The sequence below is a fragment of the Mobula hypostoma genome, chromosome 4 (genome assembly GCF_963921235.1).
Source record: "Mobula hypostoma chromosome 4, sMobHyp1.1, whole genome shotgun sequence".
Taxonomy (NCBI): domain Eukaryota; kingdom Metazoa; phylum Chordata; class Chondrichthyes; order Myliobatiformes; family Myliobatidae; genus Mobula; species Mobula hypostoma.
In genome coordinates this window covers 107,376,085-107,391,326 of record NC_086100.1, presented here as the reverse complement: position 1 = coordinate 107,391,326, position 15,242 = coordinate 107,376,085, and the positions used below count along the sequence as shown (strand labels likewise).

At 40.3% G+C, this 15,242-nt stretch overlaps 1 protein-coding gene and 1 long non-coding RNA gene across 3 annotated transcripts in view; one reads left to right on the top strand and one right to left on the bottom strand.

The window, feature by feature from the left end:
• The window catches only part of LOC134344881 (annexin A10-like), a 101,614-nt gene that overhangs the window by 37,389 nt on the left and 48,983 nt on the right, over positions 1 to 15,242 (bottom strand). For both annotated transcript variants that reach the window (XM_063045004.1, XM_063045005.1), the window contains one exon: positions 11,029 to 11,142. In XM_063045004.1, coding sequence (XP_062901074.1) covers positions 11,029 to 11,142 — 114 coding nt within the window. The remainder of the gene's footprint in view (positions 1 to 11,028; positions 11,143 to 15,242) is intronic.
• LOC134344882 (uncharacterized) overlaps positions 1 to 15,242 on the top strand; it is a 39,053-nt gene that overhangs the window by 21,301 nt on the left and 2,510 nt on the right. The window lies entirely within an intron of this gene.

The window sequence follows — 15,242 nt, the reverse complement described above, 5'->3', positions numbered from 1 at the left end:
TTCTGTTATTACAATAGAAGCATAACATTTTGAAAACTAAAACATTGCTCAAAATATTGAACCAGAGAAACAAGTACATTAAATGTGTCAACATATGCAAACAGGAGTGAGATAGATAGACTGATTAAGTAGTGTTGCAACAACGACCTTGTACTCAGTAAGGCCAAGGAATTGCTTATGGACTTCAGGAAGGGGAAGTTGGGAGAACACAGACCAGTCCTCAGGGTCAGTAGTGGAAAGAGCGAGCAGCTTCAAGTTCTTGGGTGTCAACATTTCAGTAGATCTATCCCGGGCCCAACATATTGATACAGTTATGAAGAAGGCATTAGGAGTCTGAGAAGATTTGGTATGTCACCAAAGGTTCTAGCAAATTTCTACAGATTACTGTGGAGAGCATTCTGACTGGTTGCATCGCCATCTGGTATTGAGGTATCAATGCACAGGATCAGAAAAAGCTGCAGAGGCTTGGAAACTCAGCCAGCTCCATCATGGACACTGGTCTCACCATCATCAAGGATATCTTCAAAAGGCAGCATCAATCAATAAGGAATCTCATCATCTAGGACATGTCCTCATCTCATTACTACTATTACGGAGGAGGTACAGGAGCCTGAAGACACACAATCAATGCTTTATCAACAGCTCTTTCCCCTCCACCATCAGATTTCTGAATGTTGCATGAAAGTGAACACTGTTTCATTATTTTGCTTTCTTTGTATTATATTACTTATTGTAACTTCTAGTAATTTTCTATAATGCACTGTACTACTGCTGCAAAACAATAAATTTCATGACCTACTGTTTGTCAGTAATAATAAAACGGATTCTGATTCATTCCCTCCTAGTAGCAAATTACCTTGGATGATGCTCTTGTTTTAAAATAATATATTACCTACTGTGCCCTCAGACAATTATGGCAATATAAAAGTTGCTAATATTACAATGAGGAGTGGAAAAATATTTAAAATAAGTATGAACTTTAAACTTATGAATTAAACTTAATGGAATTTTTAAAATTAGCTTCAGTGTTTTTACCAGTTACTAATGAAGTTTTCTGACATCATTTTGAAATTTAATTAGTGGCATGGAATTAAATTCACCAGGCTGTCTGTCAAATTATAGTTTATTGCTGCAATGTGTCAGTAAGCTTGGCTGAGATTTTGAGCTCTGTAATGTAAATGGCTAATCATGGGGGATAACTTTTCAAATTACTGTTTAACTGTTGCAGAAGTGACATTGTAGGTTATTTGTTATTGTTCTGCAAGTAAAAATAAATTCTATTTTCAAGCAGTACAACACAATGAATGGACACTGATTTTTTAAAACTGTATTCTTTATTCCTATTTAAGGTAACAGCAGCAGCTGTAAAGTTGAATACCATTCAGGAAATTCATAGGGCTTTTTGTGCTAAATCATCTGTGTTCTGTTTACCTTCCACTAAAGTCCTGATTATTGAGGCAGATTCAGTCATTATATAGTGATAACGATCCTGTCACATTTTCTAGGTCCAACAAAGCAGCAAGAACTCCTTCACTGGTGTGTAAGCATCATTTATATCAACATCATCCCCCTTTATAAAACATGTTTTCAGTGATTATATGAGAATTTTGAGCCACAATCATATGTACCTCACTTCCTGACCTGAATGGTGGTCTACTGTTGGTATCAGACCACTTGGAAGAAAAAAAAGCAGAAACCAATGAGGAGTTCAATGCATTTCTTGTTAATATCAAACTATCTGCAAGCAGAAAGAAAGGAGGAGGAAATTGGAGGTCCATGATCCAGGTCTCATTGGGGGATCAGAGGTGAAGAGGGTCAGCAACTTCAAATTCCTCGGAGTTGTCATATCTGAGGATCTGTCCTGGTTGCAGCGCGTAGACACTATTATGAAGAAACCACGGCAGCACCTCGACTTTCTTAGAAGCTTGGGAAGATTTGGCAACTTCTATTGATGTGTGGTGGAGAGTATATTGAGTAGCTGCACCAAAGGCCTTGTATGGAAAAAACTACAAAAAATTGTACACACCAATCCATCACAGGTAAAGCCCTCTCCACCACTGAGCACATCTACATAGAGTGCTATTGCAGGAAAGCAGCATCCATCATCAAGGACCAACACCGTCTAGGCCATGCTCTTTTCTCACTGTTAGCAGCTGGAAGAAAATAAGTGAGCCCCAGGACCCGTACCACCAAGTTCAGGAACAGTTATTACCCCCTAACCATCAGGTTCATGAACTAGAAGGGATAACTTCACTCAACTTCACTTCATCATGGAAATGATCCCACAACCTATGGCCTCATTTTCAAGGGCTCTCCATCTCATGCTCTTGATATTTATTGCTTATTTATTTTTTATTATTATCTCTTACTTCTTGTAGCTGCACAGCTTGTTGTGGTTTTTTTTGCACATTGGCTCATGTCCGTCCTGTTGGGATTCTATTGTGTTTCTTGTGTTTGCTGTGGTTTCCCGCAAGAAAATAAATCTCAAGTTTGTGTATGGTGACATATGATGCACTTTGATAATAAATTTGCTTTGTACTTCGAACTTTGAGAACTTCTTTCTGGCCCAAGACTCAGTGTAAATTCTATATATTTCATTTCCAGTTCCAAGGCCTAGCAATTCCTCATTCTGACTCACACACCGCCCTTGTCTGTCATTCCCACTTCTGAAATGCTGCACTTCCTATATGGCCCTGAAGACTTTTAAAGTCTTGCTTGGATAGTGGTAGATTAAGTGTGGAAGACAACATTTGATTACACACTCGGCAGATGTACTGCAGTGTTCAGTTTCTTTTTAACTTACTAAACTCTGAACTTATTATTTAATTTTATTTGACCATTAAGGTTTGGCTTAATTTATAACTTAAATGTGTTTTCAGTAAGTGTACTTCTTCAAGTTTTTAAAATATTTATTTCCTTTGCTTAATTATTTAAGTAATTATTTAAAAAATGTTTCTGAGCATCTGAGACATTCAAAAGCAAATCAAAGGTCTTTGACAACAGGCCATTACGGTACCCAAGGTATCAGAAACCACCTCCTGGGACCTAACGGCTGCTTGTGGGTTAGCTCCATCAGAGAGGCTTACAATCTTCACTGGATCCGCAGCGCTCCGGAAAGGAAGTGCAGCTGAGGGAATAAAGCAGGCAGCAAGCCAGGAAGTTCAACCATTTCAAATTAATTGCTAAGCACTCATGTGAAGCAGTACCAGATCGTCTGATATTTGCTGACAGGAGAAAGACCATTTGTTGCGAATTTGAAGTTGGAAATATTTATTAAGCATAGAAAGTGCAAAATGTAAAAAAAAATTACATCAATAGTACAATAGATCCTCCATCCTGCCAAAGGATTTCCAGCAACTGCAGATTTTCTCTTGTTTGTGACATCAATATTACATGTGGTTTTCCAATTCAAATGTCTACCAGCTTTGGTAGATCTAAATCTAGTTTCAGACAAGATTAGACTTTAATGTGTATAATTATTTGCTGTGATATCAGGACTTTGACAACAATATTACATTTGACTTCTTTTCATATTGCCCAGGACAAAACTTTCTGATGCAGCAGAGGAATACACCTGAATTAAAATTTTGGCTGATGGTTAAATTCATCTGCTCTCTATTTGACTGGTTTTATTTGGTGACTGGTGGTGTTGAGAATGCTCCTTTTCTCATTCTATGCCAATGATGGGATGTCCTAGTTGCTCAACAGTGAACTCTTGTTTTGAGGTCCATTCACTGGTTGCCCGCTGCACATAAGATGAGGAAACTTTGGAGAGGGCTCAGAAGAGGTTTGCCAGGTTGCTGTCTGGATTAGAGGGCATGAGCTAGAATGGGTGACAGATTTGATGCCATTGTATCCAGGTTTTCGGATGATACAAAGATAGTTGGAGGGGCAGGCAGTGTTGAGGAAGCAGAGAGTCTGCAGAAGGACTTAGACAGATTGGGAGAACGGGCAACGATGTGGAAGATAGAATATGGTGTAGGAAAGTGTATGGTCATGCACTTTGGTAGAAGGAGTAAGTAATAATAATAATAACAATTTATAGAGCACTTTCCATACAGATGTAGTTCAAAGTGTTTTACCATGGAATAAAGTGAAAACATGAAAATAAAAGAAAAAAAGATGTCAATTAAAAGTAAATTTAAATAGTAGACCTTGAGCTGATGTTTAGAAGTGTCAACTGAGCCTGCGTCCCTTACAGTTTTAGGAATTGAATACCACTATTTAGGGGCATCGTTCAAAAAGCTGACCTGCTACTTATCTTTTGAGGGGGATTGTTTAAATTTAAGAGACCGGCGGAAGAAGACCTGAGTGCTTGAGCAGGATTGTAAAACACAAGTGATTCCGTAATGTATTCTGGTCACAGACCATTAAGAGCTTTCAAAACACGTAACAGAACTTGAAAATCAATTCTAAAAGATACAGGAGGCCAATGGACAGTGGCTAGTACAGGAGTAGATTGTTTTCTAAACAGGTTGAAAATTCAGAAATCAGAGGAGCAAATGGGCTTGGGAGTCCTAATGCAGGATTTCCTGATGGTTAACTTGCAGGCTGAGTCAGTGATGAGGAAGGCAAATGCAATGTTTGCATTCATTTCAGGAGGACTAGAATATAAAAACAAGGATGCAATGCTGAGGCTTTATAAAGCACTGATCAGACCACACTTGGAATATAGTGAGCAGTTTTGGGCCCTTTATCTAAGAAAGGATGTGCTGGCAATGGACAGGATGCAGAGGAGGTTTACGAGAATGATTCAGGGAATGAAATGGTCAAGGTATAAGGAGTGTTTGGTAGTGCTGGGCTTCTACTCACTCGAGTTTAGAAGAATGAGGGGGGATCTCATTGAAACCTATTGACTATTGAAAGGCCTAGATAGAATGGACATGGAGAAGATGTTTCCTATTCTAGAGGAGTCCAGGAACACAAGGCACAACCTCAGAATACAAGGATGTTGCTTTAGAACAGAAATGAGGAGGATTTTTTAATGCTGCATGATGGGGTTTAAACTGGAGTTGCAGCGGGTTGGGAACCAAAGTACCAGAACCGTTAGTGAAGAGCATGTGGAGGCAAATGTTGGTAAGACTTCAGACAAAGTTAGGAATCAAAAGGTTGATTAAAAGGTTAAAAGGCCACAAGGGTCCTGAATTGCATATGTTTCAATGCAGGAAGTATCATAGCAAAGGTGGATAATAGTGCTGAAGGTGAGGTAGCTGGAGGCAATGTGTAGTGAGGAGAGCCTGTTGATAGGGCAAAATTGCAACCAACAGGATGTGTTGCAACTTACATGCCGACAAAATTGAAAAGGGTGAAAGACAAAAATTGAAAGACAAGATTGAAGGTGTTGTATCTGAATGTGTGCAGTACACGGGATAAGGTAGATGAATTTGCAGCACAGTTGCAAGTTGGCAGATATGATGTTGTAGGCATCACTGAATCATGGCAGGAAGAAGATGATAGCTGGGGGCTTAATGTCCAAGGATACACATTGATTTGAAATGATAGGCAGGAAGTTGCCTATCAATGGGGGTGGGGTGCGTTGCTCTGTTGTTCAAAAATGAAATCAAATCATTAGAAAGAGGTGACATAGGGTCGGAAGGTGTAGAACCATTGTGGATAGAGCTCAGGAACTGCAATGGTAAAAAGACCCTGCTGGGAGTTGTATACAGACGCCCAAACGGTAATAAAGATGTAGCCTACAAATTACAATGGGAGATAGAAAATGCTTGCCAAAAGGGCAATTGTACAATAGTTATAGGGGACTTCAATATGCAGGTTGATTGGGAAAATCAGGTTGGTGCTGGATTACAAGAAGGGGAATTTTTAGAGTACCTACAAGATGGCTCTGTAGAGTAATTTGTGGTTGAGACCACCAGTGGATCAGCTATTCTGGACTGGGTGTTGTGCAATGAATCAGAATTGATTAGAGAGCTTAAGGTAAAAGAACCCTTAGGGAAAGTGATCATAATATCAAATTCACCCTAAATTTTAAGAAGCAGAATCTAAAGCCAGATGTGTAAGTGTTACAGTGAAGTAAAGGGAATTACAGAGGCATGAGTGAGGTGTTGGCCATAATTGATTGGAAAAGAACACTGGCAGGGATGATGGCAGAGCCACAATGGCTGGAATTTCTGGAAACAATACGGAAGGTACAAGATATATACTGCACATCCCAAAGAGGAAGAAGTACTCTAAAGGAAAGATGCACAACCGTGGCTAACAAGAGATGTAAAAGCCAACATAAAACACAAAGAGAGGGTATACAATAGAGCAAATATTGGTGGGAAGTTAGAGGATTGGGAAGCTTTTAAAAACCAACAGAAGGCAACTAAAAAAAGTAACTAAGAAGGTAAAAATTGAATACGAAAGTAAGCTAGCCAATAATATTAAAGAGGATACCAAAAGTTACTTCAGATACATAAAGTGTAAAAGAGAAGTGAGAGTGTATATTGGACCACTGGAAAATGATGTTAAAGAGGTAGTAATGGGCAACAAGGAAATGGCGGATGAACTGAATAAGTATTTTCATAAGTATTCTTCATTGTGGAAGACACTAGCAGTGTGATGGAAGTTTCAGGTATCGGGGGCATGAAGTGTGTGAAGTTATTTTAGCTAGAGAGAATGTTCAGGGAAATTGAAAGATCTGAATGTAGGTAAGTCACATGGATCAGATGGTGTACACCCCTAAGTTCTGAGAGTGGTGACTGAACAGATCATGGAGGTATTAGTAATGATCTTTCAAGAATCACTAGATTGTGGAATGGTTCCAGAAAACTGGAAAATTGCAATTGTCGCTCCATGCTTCAAGAAGGGAGAGAGGCAGAAAAAAAGGAAACTACAGGCCAGTTAATCTGACCTCAGTGGTTGGGATTGATTATTAAGGTTGATGCGGTCTCAGGGTACTTGGAGACACATGATAAAATAGACCATAGTCAGCATGGTTTCCTAAGGGAAAATCTTGCCTGACAAATCTGTTGGAATTCTTTGAAGAAGTAACAAGCAGGATAGACAAAGGATAATTGATTGATGTTGTGTACTTGGATTTTCAGAAGGCCTTTGACAAGGTGCCACATATGAGACTGCTTAGCAAGCTACAAGCCCAGAGTATTACAGGAAAGGTTCTAGCATGGATAAAGCAGTGGCTGATCAGCAGGAGGCAAAGAGTGGAAATAAATGGAACCTATTCTGGTTGGCTGTCAGTGACTAGTGTTGTTCTACAGGGGTCTGTGTTAGGACTGATTCTTTTTATGTTACATGTCATTGTCTTTGTTGCAAAGTTTGCAGACAATATGATGATGGGTAGAGAGGCAGGTAGTTTTGAGGAAGTAGAGAGGCTACAGAAGGACTTAGACAGATTTGGAGAATGGGCAAAGAATTAGCAGATAGAATACAGTGCTGGGAAGTATAGGGTCATGCACTTCGATAGAAGAAATGAAAGGGTTGACTATTTTCTAAATGGAGAGAAAATACAAAAAATGGAGGTGCAAAGTGACTGGGAGACCTTGTGCAGGATTCCTTAAAGGTTAATTTGCAGGTTGAGGAACACACATAAAAGTTGCTGGTGAAAAGTTGCTGGCTGAAAGAAGAGATTAATCCTGACGAAGTTGTCTCGGCCCGAAACGTCAACTGTACCTCTTCCTAGAGATGCGGCCTGGCCTGCTGCATTCACCAGCAACTTTTATGTGTGTTGCTTGAAATTCTAGCATCTGCAGATTTCCTCGTGTTTGCAGGTTGAGTCTGTTTTGAGGAAGGCAAATGCAAATGTTAGCATGCATTTCAAGAGGACTAGAATATAAAAGCAAGAACGTAATGTTGAAACTTTATGAAACACTGGTGTGGCCACACTTGGACTATTGTGAGCAGTTTGGACCCCTTATCTTAGAAAGGATGTGCTGAAACTGGAGAGGGTTCAAAGGAGATTCACAAAAACGTTTCCAAGATTAAATGGCTTATATGTAGAGCATTTGATGGCCCTGGGCCTGTATTCACTAGAATTCAGAAGAATGAGGGTGACCTCATTGAAACCTATTGAATGGTGAAAGGCCTTGATAGAGTGGATGTGGAGAGGATGTTTCCTGTGGTGGGTGAGACTAAGACCAGAGGATACACCCTCAGAATAGAGGGTGTCCTTTTAGAACTGAGATGAAGAGGATTTTCTTAAGCCAGAGAGTGGAGAATCTGTGGGGTGCTTTGCCGCAGGCAGCTGTGGAGGCCAAGTCTTTATGGAAATTTAGGGCAGAGGTTGATAGATTCTTGATTGGTCTGGGTATGAAGGGTTACGGGAAGAAGGCAGGAGATTGGGGCTGAGAGGAAAATTGGATCAGCCATGATGAAATGGCAGAACAGACTCAATAGGCCAACTAGCCTAATCCTACTCCTGTATCTTAACTTATGGTCTTCATTTCTTTAGAAGGAGCGTCATGAATCTGTGGAATTCATTGCCACGGAAGGTTTTGGAGGCCAAGTGATTATGTATATTTAAGGTGGAGGTTGATAAGTACTTGATTAGCAGGGGCATCAAAGGTTATGGTGAGAAGGCAGGAGACTGAGGTTGAGAGGGATGATAAGTCAGCCATGATGGATTGGTGGAGCATGCTCGATGGGGTGAATGGCCTAATTCTGCTTCTGTCTTATGGTCTTAAGAAATCTGTTCATATACAGTATGCTATTAGGGATCATACTGGAATAATGACATTATGGATAACCAGTTATGGATTAACTAAAGTAAGAACCAGTCTTTGTGCAATAAAACCTGTAGACAATTTAATAGGACATTCTGATTCTGTCCCATTGACACTACATTAGGGAAGACAATAGAGGAATGTTCATACTGTTTGCACAGAGTCCCTGCCACGTAATGCACAGTGCAAGGTGGATTTGCTTTTGTCTCTAAATTTCTGTAGTATATTCATTAGCCATCCCTCAACACTGTAACTAATGATGTATACTGTATGTTGGGTGTCTGGCTTTTGTCACAGACACCAATATTGAATATCCAGAGGGGTTCTGCTAGTTGTGATGTGCTACCATTGTAAATATGTAATTCTGTAAATTTACCTGAGTATATTCAAAATGTTGAAGTTATGTAGATCAGGGGTCCCCAACCTTTTTTGCACTGCGGACCGGTTTCATATTGACAATATTCTTGTGGACCGGCCAACCGGGGGGAGGCGGGGGTGGGGGGGGGTAGGGTTGCCAACGGACAAGAGTAGCAGTCAAAACCTTGGGTTTACCCGAGAAAGACTACAATGACCACGAAGCCTTGCGCGGGTGCCAGTGCGCATGCGTGTTCGTGCCAATTTCTTTTCTGCACATTATTTTTGGTGATTCTGTTCGGGGGGGGTGTTAATCACGGCCGCAATATAGGTGATAAGTGACTAATACACTCAATTTCGTCTCTAAAAGGGTTTATCTAACGAATTTAATTTTAAACACAAGGCGCATATTTTTCTCGCATGAATATAGCGGTAAGTAAATTATCAGGGGAGGACAGGGGAGCTTGAAGTAAGTCTTGAATGAACTTCCAGTAGAAGTGGTAGATGCAGGTTCGATATTATCATTTAATGAAAATTTGGATAGGTATATGGACAGGAAAGGAATGGAGGGTTATGGGCTGAATGCAGGTCGGTGGGACTAGGTGAGTGTAACGTTCAGCATGGACTAGAAGGGCTGAGATCGCCTCTTTCCGTGCTGTAATTGTTATATGGTTATATAAGTCAATAGCATCTTAACATTTTAAGTAACGTTTGGATATTAAACACACAGCACATATTTTCCCCGTATGAACATATAAAATCTTTGCAACACACCAATATCACTGAATCAGTGGGAGCCCTGAGCTTGTTTTCCTGCAACAAGACGGTTCCATCGAGGGGTGATGGGAGACAGCGATACTCGAAGGAGGTTCCTTATGCCCGGTCTATTTCGCAATTTAGTTTTCGTTGTATTCATTGCGGAGATATGTTGGAAATGGAAGTGCTTTCCAGTGCTTTCGTGGCTATCTTAGGATATTCAGCCTTGACTTTGATCCGGAATGCCGGCAGAGATGTTATGTCAAACATACTTTTCAGCCCATCGTCATTTGCAAGCTCAAGGAGTTGATCTTCTTCCCACGCTGACATGGATCACATGCGAGTAATGACCTCGCGTGCATTCAAGCTCAACAGTGGGCGTGACAGGGAATGAGGAAAGGTGCAGCTGACTCATATCATCAAATCATATCGTTTCCTCGCAGCCCGGTAGCGCATGCTTTACGGCCCGGTACCGGTCCACGGCCTGGTGGTTGGGGACCGCTGATGTAGATGATGATAGCAATTGAAACTGTAGTTAATTGTTTATTGTTAACTTTCTGTTGATGAAGTATAAATCATTGTGTCAGGAGAGTGAGATTCTCTTAGATTCTCTCTCCTGAAGCTGTGCAATGTGAATAAAGGCTTTTATATTTTCTAGTTAGTTTCTGTGTATCTCAGTCTACTTCAGTCACAACATATATATGTAGTATTTTAGTTGAAGTTGAAAAGGTTGTAAAGTCATTGCATTATTAAAATAATTTGATTCTGAAACTGTTGAAGTTCAGCGGTTTATGGAATCGCCTCTCCTTCTCAAAATACAAAGATGTATTGCAGGCCCTTTTTCTTCTAAAGTGGAAATGGGTGCTTCTTCCAGAACTTCTTCCTTCCTGTAACTCCCATGTTCATACATACACCTTTCCCATGTAGTACACAAAACTTGCTAAATTCTACATACATAATATAAATGAAATTATGGAATAATTGGCTGTGAACGCTGATCTAATTACCTTCAAGATACACAAGGAAATTATTTGGAGCATAAATAATTACAGTGTAAAAAAATTTTAATTAGTAATTTAAAAACAATGTTGTTGCTTTATCTTATCTCATCTTTCCACACAAACCCTAAGGCCAACATTAACTTTCCCGTGTAAATGTGCTGCTAAATAAATCAAGTGCTTTTAGAAGAATCAGACAACAATATCCTTAATACAACGTTGCAGAGGTTTTATCACAGTACCTTCATTGCATGCCTCAGTTCATGAGCATCGAAGAAAGCTGGTGGGTACATCAGTCCTACCATTACTTCTTTGAAATGTCCAGACAATCTCTCTTTAAGGTCACTGACCAGGTCCTACATTTGAAAGACGAAGGTACTTTTATTCAGGTGTGATTGACAGTTTCAGTCTAACATGTCAAATGCTTGCTTCTAACTCATGGTTCATTGTCAGTGAAATAAACTATTAGCCACAATTTCTATATGTTTAACAGTCCAGCAAACTTGCAAATACATTTTAAAATTAATATTTATCATACTTTTAGTACATTAAGATAATGAGTGAGTTACTTGATCATATGGGCATGCTATTTACCATGAGGTTCTTGGAATAATAAACCAACATCAATAACATAATACCACAAGGAAATACTCCTGTTTAGGAGCACAATTAAAAAGCAGTGGAATTCGTCTCATATTTGAATTTCAATGTATACATAATCATGATACTGGAAAACTAGTTTTTAAATTTATCCTTTGTCTCCTATCACTTGATCTGATGAAATAGCTAAAGGAGTTGGCACATGGATTGGTGGAAGAAGGCTGTCAAATAGAGCTTCGACTAAAAGGCCGTATGGAACAATGCTTCTTTCCATCTGCACTAAAGGGAAAGGGCTATGTAGACATTAGCTGTAAATTAACAGTCAGATCAAATTCCAGTCAATTCCAAACAACTTGTTATTTGATGGGTGTTATACAGGTAAAGCAAAGAGCGAGGGTTCCTGACCTTTTTTCTGCCATAGCCCAATGTCATTAAGCAAGAGGTCAGTGGACCTGAGGCAGTGAGCCCCATGGCAGGGAGAGAAGGCAAGACAGCAGGTATATTTCCATAGGTGTTTGAGGAGATTTGGTATGTCATCAAGATGTCTTGCATATGTACTGTGGAGAGCACTCTATCTGGCTGCATCATTGTCTGGTATGGGAGGAGGGTGTGCTACTGCAGAGGATTGAAGTAAGCTGCAGGGAGTTGTAAATTTAGTCAGCTCCATCATGTAGTACCCAGGACTTCTTCAAGGAGCAGTGCCTCAGAAGGGCGGCATTCATCATTAAGGACACCCAATTGTGATAGGGCTTGAATACTTTCATCTCTTATAGAGTAAAATCAAGCAACATAGACAACAACAGGGCTTTGCTTCCAGATGAGCTCAATGTCTTCTATGCTCGCTTTGACCATAAAAATATGGAGGAACCATCATGAACTCTCACAACCCCTGATAATTCTGTGATTTTAGTCTCTGATGCCAATATGCGAGCATCTTTTAGAAGGGTGAGCCCCATGAAAAGCATTCGGCCCAGATGGGATACCTGGCTAGTACTGAAAACCTGTGCTGATCAACTGACTGGAGTGTTCACTGAGATACTTAACCTCTTGCCTCAGCAGTCTGAGGTACGCACCTGCTTCAAGCAGGCTTCAATTATACCGGTGCCTAAGAAGAACATGGTGACCTGCCTCAGTGACTATCGTCCAGTAGCACTTACATCCACTGTGATGAAATGCTTTGAGAGGTTGGTGATGAAACATATCAACTCCTGCCTGAGAAACCTCTTGAATCCACTCCAGTTTGCCTACTAGAGCACCAGGTCCACAGCAGATATCATCTCGTTGGCTCTTTACTCAACCCTGCTTCATCTGGACAGCAAAGATGAGTACATCAGGATGCTCTTTATCTCCGACAGCTCAGCATGCAATACCATCGTCCCCTCAAAACTAATCAATAAGCATCAAGACCTTGGCCAATACCTCCTTGTGCAATTGGATCCTTGACTTCCTCACTTGCAGACCCCAGTCAGTTCGGATTGGCAACAATACCCCCTCCACGATCTCCATCAGCACAGGTGAACCACAGGGCTGCGTGCATAGCTCCCTGCTCTGCTCACTTATGGCTGTGTGGCTAAGCACAGCTCCAATGCCATATTCAAGTTTGCTGATGACACCACAGTCATGGGCCAAATTAAAGGTTGTGAAGAATCAGCATAAGCAGGGAGATTGAAAATCTGGCTGAGTGGAGCCTTAACTACAAGCTCTTACTCAGGAAGACCAAAGAGTTATTGACTTTAGGAGAAGGAAACTGCAGGTCCATGAGCCGGTATTCAACAGAGGTTCAACAACTTTAAATTACTTGGTGTTATTATTTTGGAGGCGCAGTGCGGAAGTGCAATTACAAAGAAAGAATGGCAGAGCCTTGACTTCCTTAGGCATTTGCAAAGATTTACTATGACATCTAAAACTTTGGCAAACTTTTTCAGATCTGCAGTGGAGAGTATATTGACTGGTTGTATCACAGCCTGGTATGGAAACACCAATGCCTTTGAATAGAAAATCCTACAAAAAATAATGAATATACAGCAGCCCAATCCACCATGGGTAAAGCCCTCCCCAGCATTGAGCACATCTACATGAAACATTGTTGCAGGAAAGCTGTATCCATCATCAGAGACCCCTACCACCCAGGACATGTTCTCATCTTGCTGCTGCCATCAGGAAGAAGGTGCACGAGCCTCAGGACTCACACCACCAGGTTTAGGAATAGTTATTACTCCTTAACCATCAGGTTTTTGAACCAAAGGGGATAACTTCACTAGACCCATCTCTGAAATTTTTCCATAACCTATGGACTCACTTTCAAGTACTCTTTATTTCACGTTCTTGATATTTATCGCTTACTTAATTATTATTATTACTTCTTTCTTCTTGTATTTGTACACTGGTAGAACCCCCAAATTAGTGTTTCATTGATTTTATTATGGTTATTATTCTATTATGGTTTCATTGAGCATGCCCACAAGAAAATGAATCTCAGAGTTGTATGTGGTGACATATATGTCCTTTGATAATAACTTTACTTTGAACTTTATGGGAAATGTCTGCATTTAATATATTCCTTGCATTACAAACATCACTGGTAATAGTGGGAAACTGTGAATAAAACCAATGCCCATTGCTAGATGCCTCTGAACATCAGCATTTAAATGTAGGCTAGGGTTCACCAATACTATCCTCATTGTGATCTGTGACAGGTAACCTCAAACACTGGCCTAAATTGCTTTTTCCATTTAAGTCAAGATCACATTCACTTTCTGCCTCCTAATTTCAGGATCATCACAGGCTGCAACCAGTCCATTTGCATCATATAGTTTGCTGCTCACTGCTGCATTAGACATGCCACCCAAGCTCTCTGTCAAAGAGAGAGGACTTCATCTACTTTTTCTTCAGTTCACGGGAGCAGGTAAGGAATGGCACAGCATTTGCCAAACTTGCAGGGCTCCCATGAGCGCAAGCATTCAACAATTCCACATCTCCATACAGAGATCTGGCTGATGAATTTGCGTGAAGGACATTTCTTTTTCAGGAGATGTTCTCCACTAGCCTGTCCTGCTTCATCCACCAAAGGTTTACAGAGACGGTTGCTTGCTGGGTTTTTGGAGTACAATACTAGATTTCTTCCACCACTCTATGTCCATTCTTGAATTAGCAGTACTTTCCAATAGGTGGAAGAGTGTTGCTTTTGTTGTGCTTTTGCAAAAGTAAAAGTGACAAGATTGTAGCTGCAAAGTCAAGTGCTGGCAGTCATGAGATGCTCAACTGATCAATGGAGATTGAATGTATAGCACATTGGGAAAATGACATGACTAAATATGTGTTTCTGGGAGTATCACATCAGAAGATTGCAATCTTTATAGGACTTCCTAAAACAGTATTAGGATTTTCCCTCTTTTGGAGCAATAAACATAACCGTTCCAATGTTCCCAACTGAAATTAGGCAAAAAAAAATTGAAAACAGTGCTGTGACATTTTGTGGCCTCAAACATGATTAAAATGGGATCTGTACAAGAGGTGCATGAAGAGCTTGCAGCTCTAATACCATTACTGCACAGACCACTTGGAGTAAGACAACGCCTAAGGAACTCTCCCTAGCTATGCCACAGTGCAGCTTCAGGAAAGGCTGCCATAAAGGGAAAGGAAAATATGGTTGTTCCCAGAGTATCTATGCATCCGTGACTAGCTGATCAACTCGTATGCTGTGATTGCCTAAGTCACTCTGAAGTGTGGGTTCATCATGAAATAGGCAACTCAGCACTGATTTTAATGAAGCATCAGTGACCAATAAAAAAAGCATCAGATATATATATATATATATATATATATATATATATCAGAGACTGGAAAATTCTATTTA